The 18761-nt window shown below is 33.8% G+C and overlaps 2 protein-coding genes and 1 long non-coding RNA gene across 8 annotated transcripts; 1 reads left to right on the forward strand and 2 right to left on the reverse strand.

Annotated features, from left to right (window-relative positions):
* The first annotated feature begins 2771 nt into the window (after window positions 1–2771).
* On the forward strand, window positions 2772–5837 carry tw (Protein O-mannosyl-transferase 2). Of its 3 annotated transcripts, XM_040725722.2 has the most exons (9): window positions 2772–2908; window positions 3080–3244; window positions 3302–3589; window positions 3652–3760; window positions 3823–4198; window positions 4255–4672; window positions 4748–4988; window positions 5044–5192; window positions 5251–5837. In XM_040725722.2, exons 3-9 carry the CDS (start codon window positions 3305–3307, stop codon window positions 5752–5754), a joined length of 2082 nt encoding a protein of 693 aa, XP_040581656.1. In that variant the 5' UTR covers window positions 2772–2908; window positions 3080–3244; window positions 3302–3304; the 3' UTR covers window positions 5755–5837. The 3 variants fall into 3 exon arrangements, with proteins under 3 accessions (XP_040581656.1, XP_071749736.1, XP_071749737.1); XM_071893635.1 differs by having other exon boundaries at window positions 3080–3589; XM_071893636.1 differs by having other exon boundaries at window positions 2779–2908; window positions 3224–3589.
* On the reverse strand, window positions 5772–6193 carry LOC139904751 (uncharacterized). The gene is made up of 2 exons (XR_011783789.1): window positions 6053–6193; window positions 5772–5990 (listed from the first exon to the last, which is right to left on the reverse strand). It is a non-coding gene; the product is annotated as an uncharacterized lncRNA (long non-coding RNA).
* A 178-nt stretch (window positions 6194–6371) lies between these two features.
* On the reverse strand, window positions 6372–11026 carry PolE2 (DNA polymerase epsilon subunit 2). Of its 4 annotated transcripts, none has more exons than XM_071893638.1 (7): window positions 9877–10016; window positions 9724–9822; window positions 9345–9633; window positions 8906–9285; window positions 8615–8756; window positions 7520–7835; window positions 6372–7461 (listed from the first exon to the last, which is right to left on the reverse strand). In XM_071893638.1, the coding sequence occupies exons 4-7, from the start codon at window positions 9122–9124 to the stop codon at window positions 6561–6563; spliced, it is 1578 nt and encodes a 525-aa protein (XP_071749739.1). In that variant the 5' UTR covers window positions 9125–9285; window positions 9345–9633; window positions 9724–9822; window positions 9877–10016; the 3' UTR covers window positions 6372–6560. The 4 variants fall into 4 exon arrangements, with proteins under 4 accessions (XP_071749739.1, XP_071749740.1, XP_071749738.1 ...); XM_071893639.1 differs by having other exon boundaries at window positions 9724–9835; window positions 9877–9978; XM_071893637.1 differs by adding an exon at window positions 11001–11026 and having other exon boundaries at window positions 9345–10931.
* Between the last annotated feature and the right edge of the window lie 7735 nt (window positions 11027–18761).

Below are 18761 nucleotides of genomic sequence, written 5' to 3' on the forward strand. Positions count from 1 at the left end.
TATATTAATAAGTAATAACATAACAATTAATATCAATATTAAATTTTTGAAGTTCACAAAAAAAATCAATGTTCATTTTTTTCGAAAAAATTTCAAACATTAAACTTTTTAAATTTAAAAAAAAAAAATTACATTGCTAGTATTTAACTTCTTGAAAAAAAATTCAAATATGAAGCTTTTTGGAAAAAAATCACAAGTCCACATCAATTCACAAAAATTTCAAAATTCACAGCTAATAATAAAAAGTTTAAAAAATCTACACTAAACGTAAAAAGTTTCAAAAATCTATAACTATTCACAAAAAATTAATTTTATTGGAAAAAAATTCAAATAATAAATTTTATAAAAAACAATTTTTAACTATTAAATTTTCTTTTAAAAAGCAGAAATTCCTTCATTCGGAGGGCTACAACCTCTCCAGCCCCTAAATTGACATCTATTATGAACTCTAAGTATAGTCCTTATCATCAAAAACTTTCCTTGAATCTCCATGCTCATTATGAAGTACGTAGAATTAAATATTACAGTACTTTTATTTAATGAGTGATGACTGATGAGCATAGTTGTTTGACATTGTTGAACGTGCTTGTCTAACTATGAATGTAAAGTTGTATAAATATGTCTTTTTCCATCTTCTTAAGCCAAAGGATGTGTATACAGATGATGAATATCTTTAACCTATGAAAAGAAGCTTACACTACCTTCGTTCATTTCCCCTTTAAGTATTCATGTATCAAATTTCCACTTTACAATGCATGTTTCATAAAAAGTAGATTTAGAACTTAATATTATATAAAATTTTGACTCAATTATTATCATATTTAAATAAATATATATTCTGCTAACTCAGAGTTAGTTACTCGAATGAATAAATTTTAATAAATCATTACATATTATTTATTGAAATATGCAAAGCACTTTTTCATAGTAAATTAATTATATCTATGTATATATTTAATGTCTGTTTAAGAATGTTCTACACACAATAAGTAATAATCTTGTGGTGTGAACATAAAATCATTCTTGAACAAGAATTAATAAAAGAAGGGAGATATAATTATCCATTTATTAGTTCATTGACTCATTCTGATCATTTAGGATGTTCATATTATAGTTTTGTATCTATATATTTGCAGACAGTAGATTATAGAAATACCTCAATTAGTTCAAACTCTTTGTAATATTAGCATTAATTTGAAGTTAATTGTTTTGATCAAAGGAAACATCTAGACAATATTTCTAATTTTATACATTAATTTATTAAATACAAAATAGTTCTGGGCCGAGACAAAGGATGGGGCTCAAAATCTCTGTATTCAAGATGAATGATTTGATAAATACAACTTGTGAAGGTGTTGAAGTTATTTTTCAAATACTGACAATGCCCATCCAACACGATTCCTCAAATACGTCTGACTTTATACTCCTTCTTCCACCACATTGTATGTCAAAATGGGATCCAAAAATAAAAGCCTTACCGTCTATAAAAATTATATCTCTCCATTACTAATTTTATTATGTTTCTGAACCGAAAGTGTATTAAAAATATGTTATTACATCGTCATATAATCTTATTTCCATATTGTGATAAAAATTACAGGGAAAAAAAATATGATATTTTTCTCCAATTATCCTACTTTTCTTGTCCCTAATCTATCTAAAGAATACATTTATAAATATAGCTCTTTTTAGTACATATTACTATGATTATATTCAAATATCAGTGTTTATCAATGTCATTGATTTAGTATTCAATGGAGGTGTAAAGTCTTTTTTATTCTTAAAGCCATTTGAGGCTCCAAGTAGATTTATACAAAATTTGTCCATTTTAGTTATAAAAATATCAACTTTGAGCCCCAAAAATGGAATATCCTTCAATTATGATGCAATTTATGATGTCAATAAAAATACTTTATAGCAAGGTTTGGGAACCCATGGCTTACGAGTAACATTTGCCGCTTTTGATGACACCATCTGGCTCGGAGACATTTAATAAAAAAAAAATGAAATGTTGTAGCAAACCTCTTGATAGCTAAGATCTCCATTGTGACACAAACAAGGTTGTGCCCTTATTGGTCTTTTGGTTATTGAACTGCTAGAACCGGAACCGACAAAGTCCAACCGAGACCGCAATATATTACTTATCGGTCTTGGTTCTTGTGCTTTTGTTCCTATATAGAATATATAAAGAAAATGTAATATAAATTATAAAAAATAAACTAGCTTTAATCAATTTTCTGAGTTTTTTTTTGTGCAATTAGAGCGTTTTAAAGTAATTTTCTTAGGTTGCAGGGTTAACCCGTTGTATCTGAGTTCTAAATAGCAAAGGATTTCTTATGGATCTGGTAAAGTGGTTTTAAGCACCAGACGGTATAAATAAAAGAGGGAAGAGATGGGGAAAATTATGCATCCAGGTCCACTACTAAGCTTTTTGGGAACCTATAATATAATAACTATAATATTTTTTAAGCATGGGTTGCTCAATCTTACTGCGCCCCCTCCCTAGCCTCCCATCATGGCCCACCTTTATAACCATTGTCTTAAGCAACCTTAGTTTTTGGGGCCCAACAAGAACTTGGGGAACTGCATTACTAGGTAGCTGTGGCCCTGTTTGTATCTAATATCATTGCCTGGCCCCTTGTTTTAAGTGCCAGTTACCAAGACTGACCCAAAACTATTTATGAGTTATGAGAAACTTTTTCAGAGCTAACTTTGGTGTTGACGGGTCACATATATAATTATTCTTAACAAAATAGAAAGGTTTTGTGAATAGACATTTAAAAAAGTACCGCTCATTTCAACAACAAAATATCCAGCTGATTAATTTGCAAAATGTGTAAAATAAATAGATATAAATCATTTTTGACTAACCGATAGTAATTCTTCGTCATATTTCCGTCCAATGCCGGTAATATACTTTTGATTTTGTATCACATAGTCCTTTGTGATTAATTATGCAACATATGAACTTTGTAGTTGTATTAATGGACAATTAATTCAAGGGGAAATAAATATGAATATTCCTTGATTCGTCTATGGTTATCTGAAAATTATATCCTTTATTTTTTTTATAAAATAGGTTGTTTATAAATTCAATTCCATGAAATTCGATTCAAGCATTTCTATATGATGATCTCCTTACCTATTTTTTTTTTTTTTTGTATTTATTAAGTGACGTTTCCTTAATAATACTTTTTTAAATGTTTGAATTTCACTTTCAAAGGTACCTGGAATTTAATGGAAGGTAAAAATAATACTTTATGGACAGGTACCTGTCGGTATTCTTATAATATTTATTAAGGATATGAAGCAGGAGTACTGGTGGACATCATTTGGTCTTATTTTGGCCCTTACACTATGGACTAGATTCTATAATGTCCAAGAGCCAGCCTGGGTTTGTTGGGATGAAACCCATTTTGGGAAAATGGGGAGTTGGTATATTAATCGAACCTTTTTCTTCGATGTTCATCCACCTTTGGGGAAAATGTTCATTGGTGGGGTCGGATGGCTAACGGGTTATAATGGAACCTTTCCATTTGAAAAGCCAGGAGATCGTTACTTGGATCACAGCTATCTTGGAATGCGGATCGTGAGGATTATATTTTGTTGAATCTATTTTTATATTAATTATTTATATTTCTACCATTAAAGGCCTGCACATTTCTTGGAGCATGTATCGTTCCATTTAGTTTTGCTACAGTTTGGGAAATGACTAAATCTTTACAAGCATCTATTTTAGCCGGATTGTTTACTATATTTGGTAAAAGGATTCCTATATCTCTATAATCTATTGCATATACATTTTATTTTGTACATACATAGATATTGGTCTCATAACTTTGAATCAATACATCTTATTGGATCCCATTTTACTCTTCTTTATATCCGCTTCGACATATACAACATTTAAGTTTCGTACCTATGATAGCAAAGCTTTTAGTGCATCCTGGTGGTTCTGGTTAACATTGACTGGGATTTGCATTGGGGGAGCTATATCTGTCAAATTTGTTGGATTGTTTATAGTTCTATTGGTGGGTCTCAATACAATAGAGCAATTATGGAATGTTCTTGGTGATTTAGAGAAGCCATTTTCCTACACTGTGAAGCATTTTTTAGCAAGAGCTTTATGCTTAATTGTTCTTCCAGTTTGTCTTTACATTTCCTTTTTTTTTGTTCATTTAAATGTCTTGTACAAGTCGTGAGTTTACTCTTTATTGGGATAATCTCCAAATTCATATTTGCTTATCTTTTCAGAGGTAATGGTGATGGACATTTTAGTTCGTCTTTCCAATCCGCACTTGTTGGAAATGTGTTGCATAACGCTAGTATGCCAAGAGAAGTAGCATATGGTGCTATTATTACCTTAAAGAACCATCGTACTGCTGGAGGCTATCTCCATTCACATTTTCATCTATATCCAGAAGGAATAGGTGCGAAACAGCAACAAGTGACCTCTTATGCACATAAGGACGATAATAATAGATTCCTTGTTAAAAAATGGAATGATGAGTCGTCTAATGAAGTAGACAAGAATTCTGATAATTCCATCGATCTCCTACGTCATGGCGATTTAGTTCGTTTGGAACATGTCATTACTGCACGAAATTTACATTCCCATCATGAGCCTGCTCCCATGTCTAAAAAAATGTTTCAAGTGACCGGTTATGGAGAAGTAAGGAGATTTTTTATTAAAAGATTAACTCAAACCATAGCTACCTATTAATTCTTATTTTCTCCTTCTAAATAGAATGGAACGGGTGATGCAAATGATGTATGGAAAGTAGAAATCATCGGAGGTAACGAGGGTGATGCCGTTAAGACTGTTACATCTAAAATAAGATTGCATCATTATTTTGTCAAATGTGTTCTAACAACTACTACTAAAACACTACCAAAATGGGCCTATGAACAGCAGGAAGTCACTTGCAATCCGACTTTACGGGATCCAAACTCAATGTGGAATGTGGAGGATAATTTTTTCCCAAAACGTAAATTTGTAAACGCCTCTCAATTTATGTATTTGATTATTTGTTGTTCTCCTAGTTCCTAATGTAAGTTTTTCAAATTATGCACCGGGTTTTGTTTCACGCTTTTTGGAGTCCCATGCCGTTATGTTTCAAGGTAATGCTGGGCTGAAGCCCAAAGAAGGGGAATATACCTCACGTCCATGGGAATGGCCAATCAATTTAAGAGTAAGTTTATTCGAAAAGTATGTAATTTGAATATTATCATTTTTTTCTATCAAAAAAGGGACAATTTTTTTCTGGACATAATCATCGAATATATCTCCTTGGGAATCCCATCATTTGGTGGGGAAACATTGCTTTCCTTGGAATCTTTTTTATCCTATTTGCAGGCCTGAGTCTACGCATACAACGTAATTATACTTTAACTAACGTACAATCCAAGTTGATATATTCGGGTTCGTGGCTCTTCCTGGGATGGTGCCTTCACTATGTACCTTTTTGGGGCATGGGGCGAGTTTTATATTTCCATCATTACTTCCCTGCCTTACTATTTTCATCAATGTTATCGGCTGTGATCCTTGATTTTTTGATAGACAAAATCACGGAAATGCTTCCATCAAAAATCTCTAATACTTTTTACCACTGTGTTATGGGATCCATCATATCTGGACTTTGTTATTCCTTTTATTTATTTTCACCTTTAACCTACGGAATGGATGAAACACCAGGACATATGCCAAATTCCTCTGTTCATCACTTAAAATGGATGAACTCTTGGGAGTTTTAAAGACATTGAATTAATACTTCTTCTTGAGAGTTATGTTATTTTTTTATTCATTTATTTTAATTTGTAATATATATTTATCGATATTTTCGGATCTATTATTTTGGATAATTCTGTTCTTTCAAGTTGACATCAACAGTTTTGATGATTTCGTCAACTTTTGAATTGACTTTTTTCTCATTGGCGCCAAGACTTCTAAAGTTTTCCATAAATTGATTTACAGATTGCTTGACAAGATCCTTCAAATACGTACAAGGACATTCATTCATGAGTTAATTATAGTCTTACTAATTATACTTACCGGGTTAATATTGCTATCGTCTTGTGGCATTGGGGGATCTCCACTTGCTGATAGAACAAGTCCAAGTATTGTGACAATTAAAAGATATCTCATCCTTGTGCGATCCCTTTTGTGACTAATTAAGGAATTCGTATTGCTTCTAAAATGTGGCATCGAATTTCAATGTATAATAACTTATTCATATATATTTCTTACTAATCTTCTTGATTTATAAGTAATAACATCATCAAATTCGTATATTTAATAGAAGATAAAAAATACACTTTTGAACTCTCATATTATATTGTGTTTGAAGCATTCAGTGAAAAAGTAAACACAATTAATTTAATTCTAAGCCTTAATGACTTTAATGCTTAGATGAGTATCAGCTACCTATTTATTTAGAGTAATAAAAAATAATCTATTTTTTGGCAATGCATTTATTATTCAAAATATATTTTTTTAAAGAGACGTATGATAAATACATATTTTCATAAAATTTGGAGCTACACTACATCTTATTAATCACTCATTCCGTGCTAGGTATCTGACTCTCTTCGATGAGTCTTGTTTTAGGTACATAGGTTTTAAAGGAAAAATCATTCTTTTCAAAAGAACCAGGATTTACAATTTGACAGTCTAATTGTGAGCTAACAAAGGGATCAAACTTGTCTCCAATAACAAGAAGATCAGGAACAGGATAAAGTGACATGGCAGCATCATGTTCCCAATAAATTGGACATATATGTAGGGCAAGAGGTGCCAAATGACTTTGTGAAATGATGGTTTTGGAGAAGTGTGTGGGGATATCCCCACTCTCCGGAAAGTAAATGCAGTTTCGACACATCTTAGTGACAATATCTTCTCTAAAGAGAACAATCTCTTGAGTACAATATTGTATACGGCACGGATTTGTAGCCAATACAGCTCCAGGTACTTTTTTTAATAGATCTCCAGCAATGTATTTCGGTATAGGAGGTCGAGGGAAAATATTTGGGAGTCCCGGATCCGTTGGACCAGGAACAAATACAAATCGCGAGTTCTCAACTAGGTCTGGATATTCTGCAATTGTTTCTCCTAAGACACGAAAGTGTTCCTTCAGAACATTAGGAACTTCACTCGTGGCATAAGGTGCCGACAGAAAATTGCCCATAAAAACAAAACAGATTGGCGGCATTGAGGAATAACCCGTGAAGAGTTGGTGTAACTTGGTTTGTACAGCAGGTTTATCAAGCCATACATCAGAGAGAAATACAAACATGGAATCTGTCCGATCCTTCTCCATCTGAGCGAGGCGCTTATTGGATTTGACACAAGATTTCATAGGTCCACCAAAGAAATTAATATCACCAAAATACGCTCGGGTTGTCTCAGATTTCTCTGTCGGAGGAAATCCCATAGCAATTACGTGAAACGTGTAGTCCTCATACCTGTAAGATAAGTAATATATGTGACTGACACATAATTACAGACACCCAAGACACATACCAGCCTTCAACCAGAACAAAACAACCTTCCGCATATAGGCCTGATTGAAACTTTGTCTCCGAGAGGTCCATCGTCACGACTCCGGTAGGATCCTCTAGCGAATACCTATTTGACTTCATTTGTGAGATCATACCCAAAATAATAACATCCGACAATTTGTCCGATGTACCCAAGAGATAATCTATCTTTTTCAAATGGAACTTTTTCTCTTTCGACGAACCCCCGGCCACAGCAGGCGTGAATAGATCATGTCTTGATGTACGCTGACACAAGAGATCATACCTAGAGTTGAAAAGTTCTGCTTTAGCGTCGGCACCTAGGAAGAAGATAAAACATGTTCAAAGATTCACAGCTTAGTATATTAAATCCATATACATTAAGACGTAGATTCTATTCTACCCCCTCCCGATTGTCAATAAGAAATTCTCCTAATTAGTGCTACCATTAAGAGTTAAGATTGCAGCTGTGATAATGTGTTGTCGCGTAATTCTAAGCCGAATCTCCATTATCATGCGTAATTACGTAATCCCAATTAAAAAAAATTAAAATAGCAGTAACAACGTTCCCCTTTTAGAAACAAATGTCACACATGGAGGAGACATTAACTTTGTACGCAATAGTTGCCACTTGAAAGTACTAGCGTCATAAAAGAGGGGAAGGAACTACTCCTGAATAAATATATTTTTACATGAAAAGAAACATTACTTTGCGCGACTTAAACCCCTTAAGAATTGAACCTTTGAGCCAAGAGTGGTCATGCAGAGTAGATTCATGGGCCAGTCCCAGCTCAAAGAACATAGTCCACACACAAAAATAAGTATATTTAACAAGTTATAGCGACACACATCAGAATTAACAATATAGAGATACTGATAAAAACGGGCGGCGAATCCACTGATGAATCGACGTCGAAGCAACAAGTCTGTTGATTGTCAGTTTATGTTTTTATACGAAGTGTAAAAAAATCTAGAAAAACCTAACAAAGAACAGACCCCGGCCATGACATTCTTTTTTTTGTTTAAGAATACGTAGTAATTTTTATGAGATTCTTCTTCTACACGGGTCAAAAGGTCAAGATGATGATGGATGATTTACCAGAGTAGAGAAGAGAGCTTGGATTAGCGGAGGGAATGTACTTCTTTCGTTCATAGGAGTAAGTGAACTTTGGTACCTGAAACGCGCTTATTATGCTGAGTACATGGTGATCATCTTCACCGGACTCTTCGCGGCTACAATCCTGAATCAAAACAAAAACAGGGATTTTATAAGAACATTAGATATATGAAGAACAAAAAAAAAAAAAAAAAAAAAAAAAAGACGCCAAAATAATAACAAGAAACGACGCTTTGCGTGTTTTCCCCCCAAATATATGTACTTTATATCTACCTGGATAGCCCTTAGCAGGTCCTCCTTTCCTATCAAAGGGGATAGAAGCTCTAATCGCTTCTCGATAGTATCCAGCACCTTGCCCATCCATTCCTTCACCTCACTACGATCTTCTAATGCACTTAACAGAGATTCGAAATGCTTCCGAGCATCCAACTTGAGAGAATATCCACGGAGCTTAAAGCTTTTAACAATCTCATTTCCTAATGGCGTCGCCATGACTATAAGTGGAATGAACAAAGAAACGGCTTTCCACTAGTATTTTTGATAAATAAAAAAAAGCTCGCCAGCCTGATCTTTGTTATTCCTTCTTTCTTTCTTTCTTCCTTCCTCCCCATCCATCTAGATAGTCAGACAAAGCGTCTAAAGAGAACAAGCCACTGAAAGCCAAAATCATCTCATTAACGCTCCCTCATACATTAAACCCCGCCCAACTTACTCTAAAAGATTTCATTTGCGCGTACCCACAGTAGAAAGTACTATTTATAGTTTTCAACGTAATATTGTAAAAAAAGACCGCCTTTTACGCAAATTGAGAACTACGCAAAAATATATATAGCGTCTTCTTCTTTACTCCTGCTATCAACGTTTGAAGTAAAAAAGCGCGCCATCCCTTCTATAAGAAACAAAGGAAACGATGAAGATCTGGCTGGGATGTGGGTCATCCCGACTCATCCCTTCGGCCCATAAACGCTCCTTATTAGCAGAACCACTAACATCCTCCATTACTAAAAAAAAAAAAAAAAACCACACACACACAAAATCTCAAACTATGACGTAAAAACACGTGTTAAGTATTTATATTAAAATCTACAAACCTTAAAGTGAGTCCCCTCAAAGAGAAGTCCATGATATTTTTCCTTATAGTATAATTATATCGACTTATTTTCTGGTAGGGGCCAATGTGTAAAATTGACCTTGATAAATATACTAATACTAAAAGTAATAAAAGAAAAAAATTGATAACCTACATAATCGATGACGTCACACATCTGCTAATTGATTTCTACTATATGTTTATTATACTACTGCCTGTACTTGACATAGTTACTATGATTACTACTTATTATTACACTCCTCTTTTTTTTACTCTCACTGCCTCTTTGTGAGTAGAATCTCTATTATTATAGTAGTTGAGCTGCTATTCTATTGGTGTGTGTATTATTTATTAATGGCTTTAGAGGGCAGCACAATCCTTACATAATTTATTTGTTTTTGTCTCTTTCTTGGTATCTAGGAGCTCGTTCTCTCTTTTTGGCGGGCGCGCCCAGAGTAATAAAGAAAGAAGGAAGAAAAAAGTTGTTGTTGTTACTATTTAACATATTATTTGATGAGTTTTGAATATATAAGTTATAACTTATAACTAATAAGTTTTCATTAACGATTGATCCCTGATATGATTAGAAAAGGAAAATGTATAAAAAATTAGGAATTTTCTTTTTTATTCATTATATTTGGATTCTTCGACATGCTTGATCCTTATTCATGCACATGTGGTTTTTTAGTCGTCCCTTTTTACGCATTCTTCAAAAACATTAATTAAATCATTATCGTCACATAATGCCCCTTTAAATCAGTTGTTAATGATATATAAATTGATTCATTAATTTTCAGTCCAAAATATCTACTAATTGTAAGATACAACAAACATTTTAATAAGGATCTAAATGATCTTACAATTCATTGTAACTTTGTAGTCCCAAAGTTCCATCTAAGATATTCCATGATGCTTCTATGTAGAAAATGTCTTAAAATCCCACGTTCCGATACGATTAAATACTAAGAACGTCGCCCCAAGGATGAGGAATTGATTCAATTCCACATTCTGAAAATGGATTTGTTCCTTAACGCAAGGTTTTTATGGTTTGAATATTAAATCCATCAGAATCAATCATTTTTTGAATAGGAACAATACAATGAATCACTCTGCTCGGACGCATAATCTCCCGCCTCAATGAGTACCACCTCCATTGCTAAATACATGTACAAAAACGGACAACACCATTGTTTGTTGTACCAACGGTGGCTGTAGATTTGAAAAGTATACATTTGTTATAATCAAACATAACTAACATACAACATAACATTGACATACAAGCTTCATTCGTTCCTATTTATTCCATAATATATAACTAAAAAATGCACTTGAAGTGATTCTTGCGTCCCCCTCTACCTAGAAATCTATAAAACACTACGTATATCAAACAAATTCTGTGCTCAGACCCAGCTCATACATCAAAGTATTACTATTTATCCAAGGGTACATTTTGTAGGGCATTATATAATATCTTCTCTAGAAGTTGCATCGTACATAAGACTATATCTACTTCATTAAATACAAGTCGTAAATTGAAGGAACGCTAATAATATTTTTTAAAAATTAGCCGAGAACCAAATATGGGAGTCGATTACTGATTTAAAATAAATAAATACATGATGATTCCTAGAAACTACATATTTTATTTTCATTTCATACGTGATTCCTTTGTTTCTCAGGTAGTTTGATTATATTTTATATTAAATAAATACCTATAGGGATCCTGAAATATAAAAGAGCTATAGGATGTCGTTCGTCAGAGGCATGGTTTTGAAAGAAATGTACATATACTTCCAAGAGAGTACAATCAAAACGTATGGGCACAGATCCTACAAAATTGTAAATAATGAAGACAAAAGGATTTCAACAACTAGGTTTCTAAATCCTAGGCCTTTGTTATAGCCAACCTGGAGAATGTTTTTTATTACCTCCATCAATGAAGTTGAACATATTTTTTTGCACCTTTGTTTGTTTGTTAGTCACCGGGATTACGGCAAAAGTTACAAATTGGTTTAAATAAAACTTGGTCCGAAGATTATATATATATATATTTTTATATATATGGTCATAGTAAGAGACCATTGAATTTTGGGAGCTCAACCTTAAAGGTCAAGATAACATTAAACTTTAAAAATGCATAATGAACCATAACTTTGGAAAAAATTAATTTTAATTTAAGGGGGAGGGTATTGCGCTGTACCCTGTGCCCGTTTATGTTTTCTAAAGATGCCATAATAATTTTTATATTCTTGAGGAGAAAACATCTAAGTATAAAGTATAACCACGAGGCGATGTGCTCATGAATAACGGAGAGTTATGTAGGGAAAATATTGGGGAATTATAAGTGTAAGTACCTACTGGGGCGTCCACATGGAGTTGGCTCTAGCACTCACCAAATTAAGGATTTTTTGCTTTTTACTAGAAAATTAAATATAGAAATTTTTTTTTTCAAAAAAATTTAATTAAAAAATTTTGTGATAATTGTTTTTTTTTTTTGTAATTAGCTGTGGATTTTTGAATTTTTTTTCGTTGGGCTAGATATTAGTTTAAACAAATCTAGCCATTTCTCCACCTCAACTATTTTCCTTTTTTTCTCCTGCCATTTTTTCCTGGAGCTAGATATCAGGGTAAACAAATCTAATATTTTTTCCATATAAAACATTTTCCTTTTTTTTTCTCCTGCCCTTTTTTTCATTGGGCTAGATATCGGTGTAAATGCAATTAGCCATTTTTCAATCTAGACACTTCCTTTTTTTTCTCCCGCCATTTTTTCCTAGCGCTAAATATCAGTGTAAACTAACCTAGCCATTTCTCCACCTTGACACTTTTTCTCTGGAATTTTTTCCTTTAGATAGATATCACAATCCAGCTATTTTTTTAGCTATACACTTTTCCTTTGCTTTCTTCTCCTGCCATTTTAGACTTGTGCTGTATATCAGTGTTAACGAATCTAGCCATTTTTAACCTCGACACTTTTTCTTCGTTTCTCCCGCCTTTTTTTCTTTAGCAAAATAAAAGTGTAAACAAATCTAGCTATTTTTTCTATGTCGAAAATTTCACTTTTTTTTCTTATCCTGCCATTTTATCGTTGGGCTGTATATCAGTGTATACGAATCTAGCCATTTTTCCACCTCGACACATATCATGCCTTTCTTCCGACTTTTCTTCCTTCAGTAAAATAAAAGTGTAAACAAATCTAGCTATTTTTTCTATCTAGACAATTTTATTTTGTTTTTTTCTTTCTCCCATTTTTTCCTTACTCTGGATATCAGTTGAAACGAATCTAGCTATTTTTTCCAGCTACACAATTTTCCTTTGTTTTTTTCTCAGCCCATTTTATCCTTGGGCTGTATATATGTGTTAACGAACCTAGCCATTTTTCCACCTTGACACTTTTTCCTCTTTTCTCTCGACTTTTTTTCCCTCAGATAGGAAAAAATACAAACTCATATGGCCATTTTTTCCAGCTCGACAATTTACCTATGTTTTTTTCTCCTGGCATTTTATAATTGGGCTGTATATTAGGGTAAACGAATCTATCCATTTTTACACATCGACACATTTTCTTCCTTTTTCCGGCCATTTTTTCCTTGAGCTAGATATAATTGTAACGCATCAACCTATTTTTTATATCTAGACAATTTTCCTTTGTTTTTTCCCCCTGCCTTTTATTCCTTTGGCTAGATATTAGTGTAAAAGGATCTAGCCATTTTTTCAACCTCAACACGTTTCCTTTTTTTCTTTCGACGTTTTTCCTTTAGCTCGATAAAAGTGTAAACAAATCTAGCCATTTTTTCTGTCATAAACAATTTTCCTTTGTTTTTTCCTCCTGTCTTTTTTTCCTTTAAGTTGATATCTGTGTAAGCGACTCTAGCTATTTTTTCCAGCTCGACAATTTCCCTTTTTTTTTTTCTCCTGCCATTTAATCATTGGGTTAAATATCAGGGTAAACGAATCTAAACCATTTTTGGGCCTGGACACTTTTTCCTCTTTTCTCTCGACTGTTTTTCCTATTTTTCCCAGCTACAAACATTTATTTTTTCCGCCTGCATTTTTTTCCTTTAGCTAGATAAAATAATACACAAATCTAGCCATTTTTTCCAAATAAACAATTATCCTTTGTTTTTCTCTCCTGCCATTTATCCTTGAGCTGTATATCAACGTTTATGAACCTAGCCATTTTTCCACCTTAACACTTTTTCATCTTTTCTCCCGCCTTTTTACCTTTATCTACAAAAAAAGGTAAACTTATCGGCTATTTTTTCCAGCTAGACAATTTTCCTCAGTTTTGTTGTCCTGCCAATTTATCCTTCGGCAGTATATCAGTGTATATTAATCTAGCTATTTTTCCACCTCGACAAATTTTCTTCTGTTCTCGCGCTTTTTTTTGATTGAGCTAGATATAATTGTAAATGCATCTAGCTATTTTTTCTATCTAGACTATTTTCCTTGGTTTTTTCCTGCTTTAAGTAGATATTAAACTAATCTAGCTATTTCTTCCAAATAGGCAATTTCCCTTTGTTTTTTTCTCCTCCCATTTTATCCTATGGCTGTATATCAAAGGTAAACAACCTAGCCATTTTTCCACCATGACATTTGTTCTTCTTTTCTCCCGCCTTTTTCCTTTCTACAAACAAATTTAAATATATCTGGCTATTTTTCCACCTCGACACATTTTCTTCTGTTCTTCTGCCATTTTTTCCTTGAGCTAGATATAATTGTAGACACATCTAGCTATTTTTTCTATATTGACAATTTTTTATTGTTTATTTCCTCCTGCTTTTTTCCCTTTAGCTAGATATCAGTGTCAAAGTATCTAGCCATTTTTCCACCTGAACATTTTTTTTTCTTTTCTCTCGACTTTTTTACCTTTAATAATAAGTATTTAATAAAAGTGTATACGAATCTACCCATTTTTTCTATTTCAACAATTTTCCTTTGATTTTTCCTGCTTCCTTTTTTTCCTTTAAGTAGATATCAGTGTAAACGACTCTAGCTATTTTTTCCAGCTCAACAATTTCCCTTTGTTTTTTTGTCCTGCCATTTTATCATTGGGCTGGATATCAGTTTAAACAATCTAGCTATTTTTCCACCTTGACACTTTTTCCTCTTTCTCTTGACTTTTTTTCCTTTAGATAGAAAAAAATGCAAACTCATCTGGCTATTTTATCCAGCTATACAGTTTTCCTTTGTTTTTTCCCCTGCCCTTTTATTTTTGGGCAGTATGTCAGTGTTAATAAACCTAGCCATTTTCCACCTTGATACTTTTTCCTCTTTTCTGCCGCCTTTTTCCCTTCAGCTACCAAAAAATTGTAAACGAATCTAGCTATTTTTTCCAGCTAGACAGCTTTCTCCTGCCCTTTTTTTTGGGCTGTATGTCAGTGTTAACAAACCTAGCCATTTTTCCACATTGTCACTTTTTCCTCTTTTCTCTCGACTTTTTTCCTTCAGATAGAAAAACATGCAAACTCATCTGGCTATTTTATCCAGCTAGACAATTTTCCTTTGTTTTTTCTCCTGCCCTTTTCATTTTGGGCTGTATATCAGTGTAAACAACCTAGCTATTTTTCCACCTTGACACTTTTTCCTCTTTCTCTTGACTTTTTTTCCTTTAGATAGAAAAAATGCAAACTCATCTGGCTATTTTATCCAGCTAGACAGTTTTCCTTTGTTTTTTCCCCTGCCCTTTTATTTTTGGGCAGTATGTCAGTGTTAATAAACCTAGCCATTTTCCACCTTGATACTTTTTCCTCTTTTCTGCCGCCTTTTCCCTTCAGCTACAAAAAAATTGTAAACTCATCTAGCTATTTTTTCCAGCTAGACAGCTTTCCTTTGTTTTTTATGGCTGTATGTCAGTGTTAACAAACCTAGCCATTTTTCCACATTGTCACTTTTTCCTCTTTTCTCTCGACTTTTTTCCTTCAGATAGAAAAACATGCAAACTCATCTAGCTATTTTTCCAGCTAGACAGTTTTCCTTTGTTTTTTCTCCTGCCCTTTTCTTTTTGGGCTGTATATCAGTGTTAACAACCTAGCCATTTTTCCACCTTGACACTTTTTCCTCTTTCTCTTGACTTTTTTCCCTTTAGATAGAAAAAAATGCAAACTCATCTGGCTATTTTATCCAGCTAGACAGTTTTCCTTTGTTTTTTCCCCTGCCCTTTTCTTTTTGGGCTGTATGTCAGTGTTAACAACCTAGCCATTTTCCACCTTGATACTTTTTCCTCTTTTCTGCCGCCTTTTTCCCTTCAGCTACAAAAAAATGCAAACTCATCTGGCTATTTTTTCCAGCTAGACAGCTTTCCTTTGTTTTTTAGGCTGTATGTCAGTGTTAACAAACCTAGCCATTTTTCCACATTGTCACTTTTTCCTCTTTTCTCTCGACTTTTTTCCTTCAGATAGAAAAACATGCAAACTCATCTAGCTATTTTTTCCAGCTAGACAGTTTTCCTTTGTTTTTTCTCCTGCCCTTTTCATTCTGGGCTGTATATCAGTGTTTACAACCTTTTCATTTTTCCTCTTTTCTGCCGTTTTTTCCTTCAGCTACAAAAAAATGCAAACTCATCTGGCTATTTTATCCAGCTAGACAGTTTTCCTTTGTTTTTTCTCCTGCCCTTTTCTTTTTGGGCTGTATTTCAGTGTTAACAACCTACCCATTTTTCACCGTGAGATTTTTTCTTCTTTTTCTCCGCCTTTTTCCCTTCTGCTACAAAAAAAAAGGCAAACGTATCTAGCTATTTTTCCAGCTAGACAGTTTTCCTTTGTTTTTTCTCCTGCCCTTTTCTTTTTGGGCTGTATATCAGTGTTAACAACCTAACCATTTTTCCACCTTGACACTTTTTCTTCTTTTCTATTTACTTTTTTTCCTTCAAATAGAAAAAAATGCAAACTCATCTGGCTATTTTTCCAGCTCGACAATTTCCCTTTGTTTTTTTCTCCTGCCATTTTAACATTGGGCTGTATATCAGTGTTTACAAAACCTGGCCATTTTTCCACCGTGACACTTTTTCTTCTTTTCTGCCGCCTTTTTCCCTTCAGCTATAAAAAAATTGCAAACTCATCTGGCTATTTTTTCCAGCTAGACAGTTTTCCTTTGTTTTTTTTTCCTGCCATTTTATCATTGGGGTGGATATCAGTGTAAACAATCTCGCAATTTTTCCACTGTGACACTTTTTCCTCGTTTCTATCGACTTTTTCCCCTTCAGCTACAAAAAATTGCAAACTCATCTGGCTATTTTTTCCAGCTAGACAGTTTTCCTTTGTTTTTTTTTCCTGCCATTTTATCATTGGGGTGGATATCAGTGTAAAAAATCTCGCTATTTTTCCACTGTGACACTTTTTCCTCGTTTCTATCGACTTTTTCCCCTTCAGCTACAAAAAAATTGCAAACTCATCTGGCTATTTTTTCCAGCTAGACAGCTTTCCTTTGTTTTTTCTCCTGCCCATTTCTTTTTGGGCTGTATATCAGTGTTAACAAACCTAGCCATTTTCCACCTTGATACTTTTTCCTCTTTTCTGCTGCCTTTTTCCCTTCAGCTACAAAAAAATGGAAACGAATCTAGCTATTTTTTCCAGCTAGACAGTTTTCCTTTGTTTTTCTCCTGCCATTTTCTTTTTGGGCTGTATATCAGTGTTAACTAACCTAGCCACTATTCCACCTTGACACTTTTTCTTCTTTTCTGGCGTTTTTTCCCCTTCAGCTACAAAAAAATGCAAACTCATCTGGCTATTTTATCCAGCTAGACAGTTTTCCTTTGTTTTTTCCCCTGCCCTTTTATTTTTGGGCCTTATCTGGCTTTTTTTCCATTTTCCTTTGGGCTGTATATCAGTGTTAACAACCTAGCCATTTTCCACCTTGTCACTTTTTCCTCTTTTCTGCCGTTTTTTTCCCTTCAGCTACAAAAAATGCAAACTCATCTGGCTATTTTTTCCAGCTAGACAGTTTTCCTTTGTTTTTTCTCCTGCCCTTTTCATTCTGGGCTGTATATCAGTGTTAACAACCTAGCCATTTTCCCTCTTTTTTTCTGCTCTCGCTTTTTTCCCTTCAGCTACAAAAAATTGAAAACTCATCTAGCTATTTTTCCAGGTAGACAGTTTTCCTTTGTTTTTTCTCCTGCCCTTTTCATTCTGGGCTGTATATCAGTGTTTACAACCTAGCCATTTTTCCTCTTTTCTGCCGCTTTTTTCCTTCAGCTACAAAAAAATTGAAAACAAATCTAGCTATTTTATCTAGCTAGACAGTTTTCCTTTGTTTTTTCTCCTGCCCTTTTCATTCTGGGCTGTATATCAGTGTTTACAACCTAGCCATTTTTCCTCTTTTTCTGCTTTTTTTTCCTTCAGCTACAAAAAAATTGAAAAGGAATCTAGCTATTTTATCCAGCTAGACAGTTTTCCTTTGTTTTTTCTCCTGCCCTTTTCTTTTTGGGCTGTATTTCAGTATTAACAAACCTACCCATTTTTCTACCGTGAGATTTTTTCTTCTTTTTCTCCGCCTTTTTCCCTTCTGCTACAAAAAAATTGCAAACTCATCTAGCTATTTTTTCCAGCTAGACAGTTTTCCTTTGTTTTTTCCCCTGCCCTTTTATTTTTGGGCTGTATGTCAGTGTTAACAAACCTAGCCATTTTCCACCTTGACACTTTTTCCTCTTTTCTGCCGCCTTTTTCCCTTCAGCTACAAAAAAATGCAAACTCATCTAGCTATTTTTCCAGCTAGACAGTTTTCCTTTGTTTTTTCTCCTGCCCTTTTCTTTTTGGGCTGTATATCAGTGTTTACAACCTAGCCATTTTTCCACCTTGTCACTTTTTCCTCTTTTCTCTCGACTTTTTTCCTTCAGATAGAAAAACATGCAAACTTATCTGGCTATTTTTTCCAGCTAGACAGCTTTCCTTTGTTTTTTGGGCTGTATGTCAGTGTTAACAAACCTAGCCATTTTCCACCTTGACACTTTTTCCTCTTTTCTGCCGCCTTTTTCCCTTCAGCTACAAAAAAATTGAAAAGTTATCTGGCTATTTTATCCAGTTAGACAGTTTTCCTTTGTTT

The sequence above is a fragment of the Lepeophtheirus salmonis genome, chromosome Z, assembly GCF_016086655.4.
Source record: "Lepeophtheirus salmonis chromosome Z, UVic_Lsal_1.4, whole genome shotgun sequence".
NCBI lineage: Eukaryota > Metazoa > Arthropoda > Copepoda > Siphonostomatoida > Caligidae > Lepeophtheirus > Lepeophtheirus salmonis.

Bases quoted from the DNA above. Each gene is read 5' to 3' on its own strand.
- PolE2 (XM_071893637.1), bottom strand. From the start codon at position 9,124: ATGGCGACGCCATTAGGAAATGAGATTGTTAAAAGCTTTAAGCTCCGT. The intron at 7,836-8,614 runs GTAAATCATCCA...TCTTCTTCCTAG, and splicing joins AAGCTCTCTTCTCTACTCTG to GTGCCGACGCTAAAGCAGAA. The intron at 7,462-7,519 runs GTATGTGTCTTG...CTTATCTTACAG, and splicing joins TTTGTTCTGGTTGAAGGCTG to GTATGAGGACTACACGTTTC.
- tw (XM_071893635.1), top strand. From the start codon at position 3,305: ATGAAGCAGGAGTACTGGTGGACATCATTTGGTCTTATTTTGGCCCTT. The intron at 4,199-4,254 runs GTGAGTTTACTC...TTATCTTTTCAG, and splicing joins TTAAATGTCTTGTACAAGTC to AGGTAATGGTGATGGACATT. The intron at 4,989-5,043 runs GTAAATTTGTAA...TTGTTCTCCTAG, and splicing joins GGATAATTTTTTCCCAAAAC to TTCCTAATGTAAGTTTTTCA.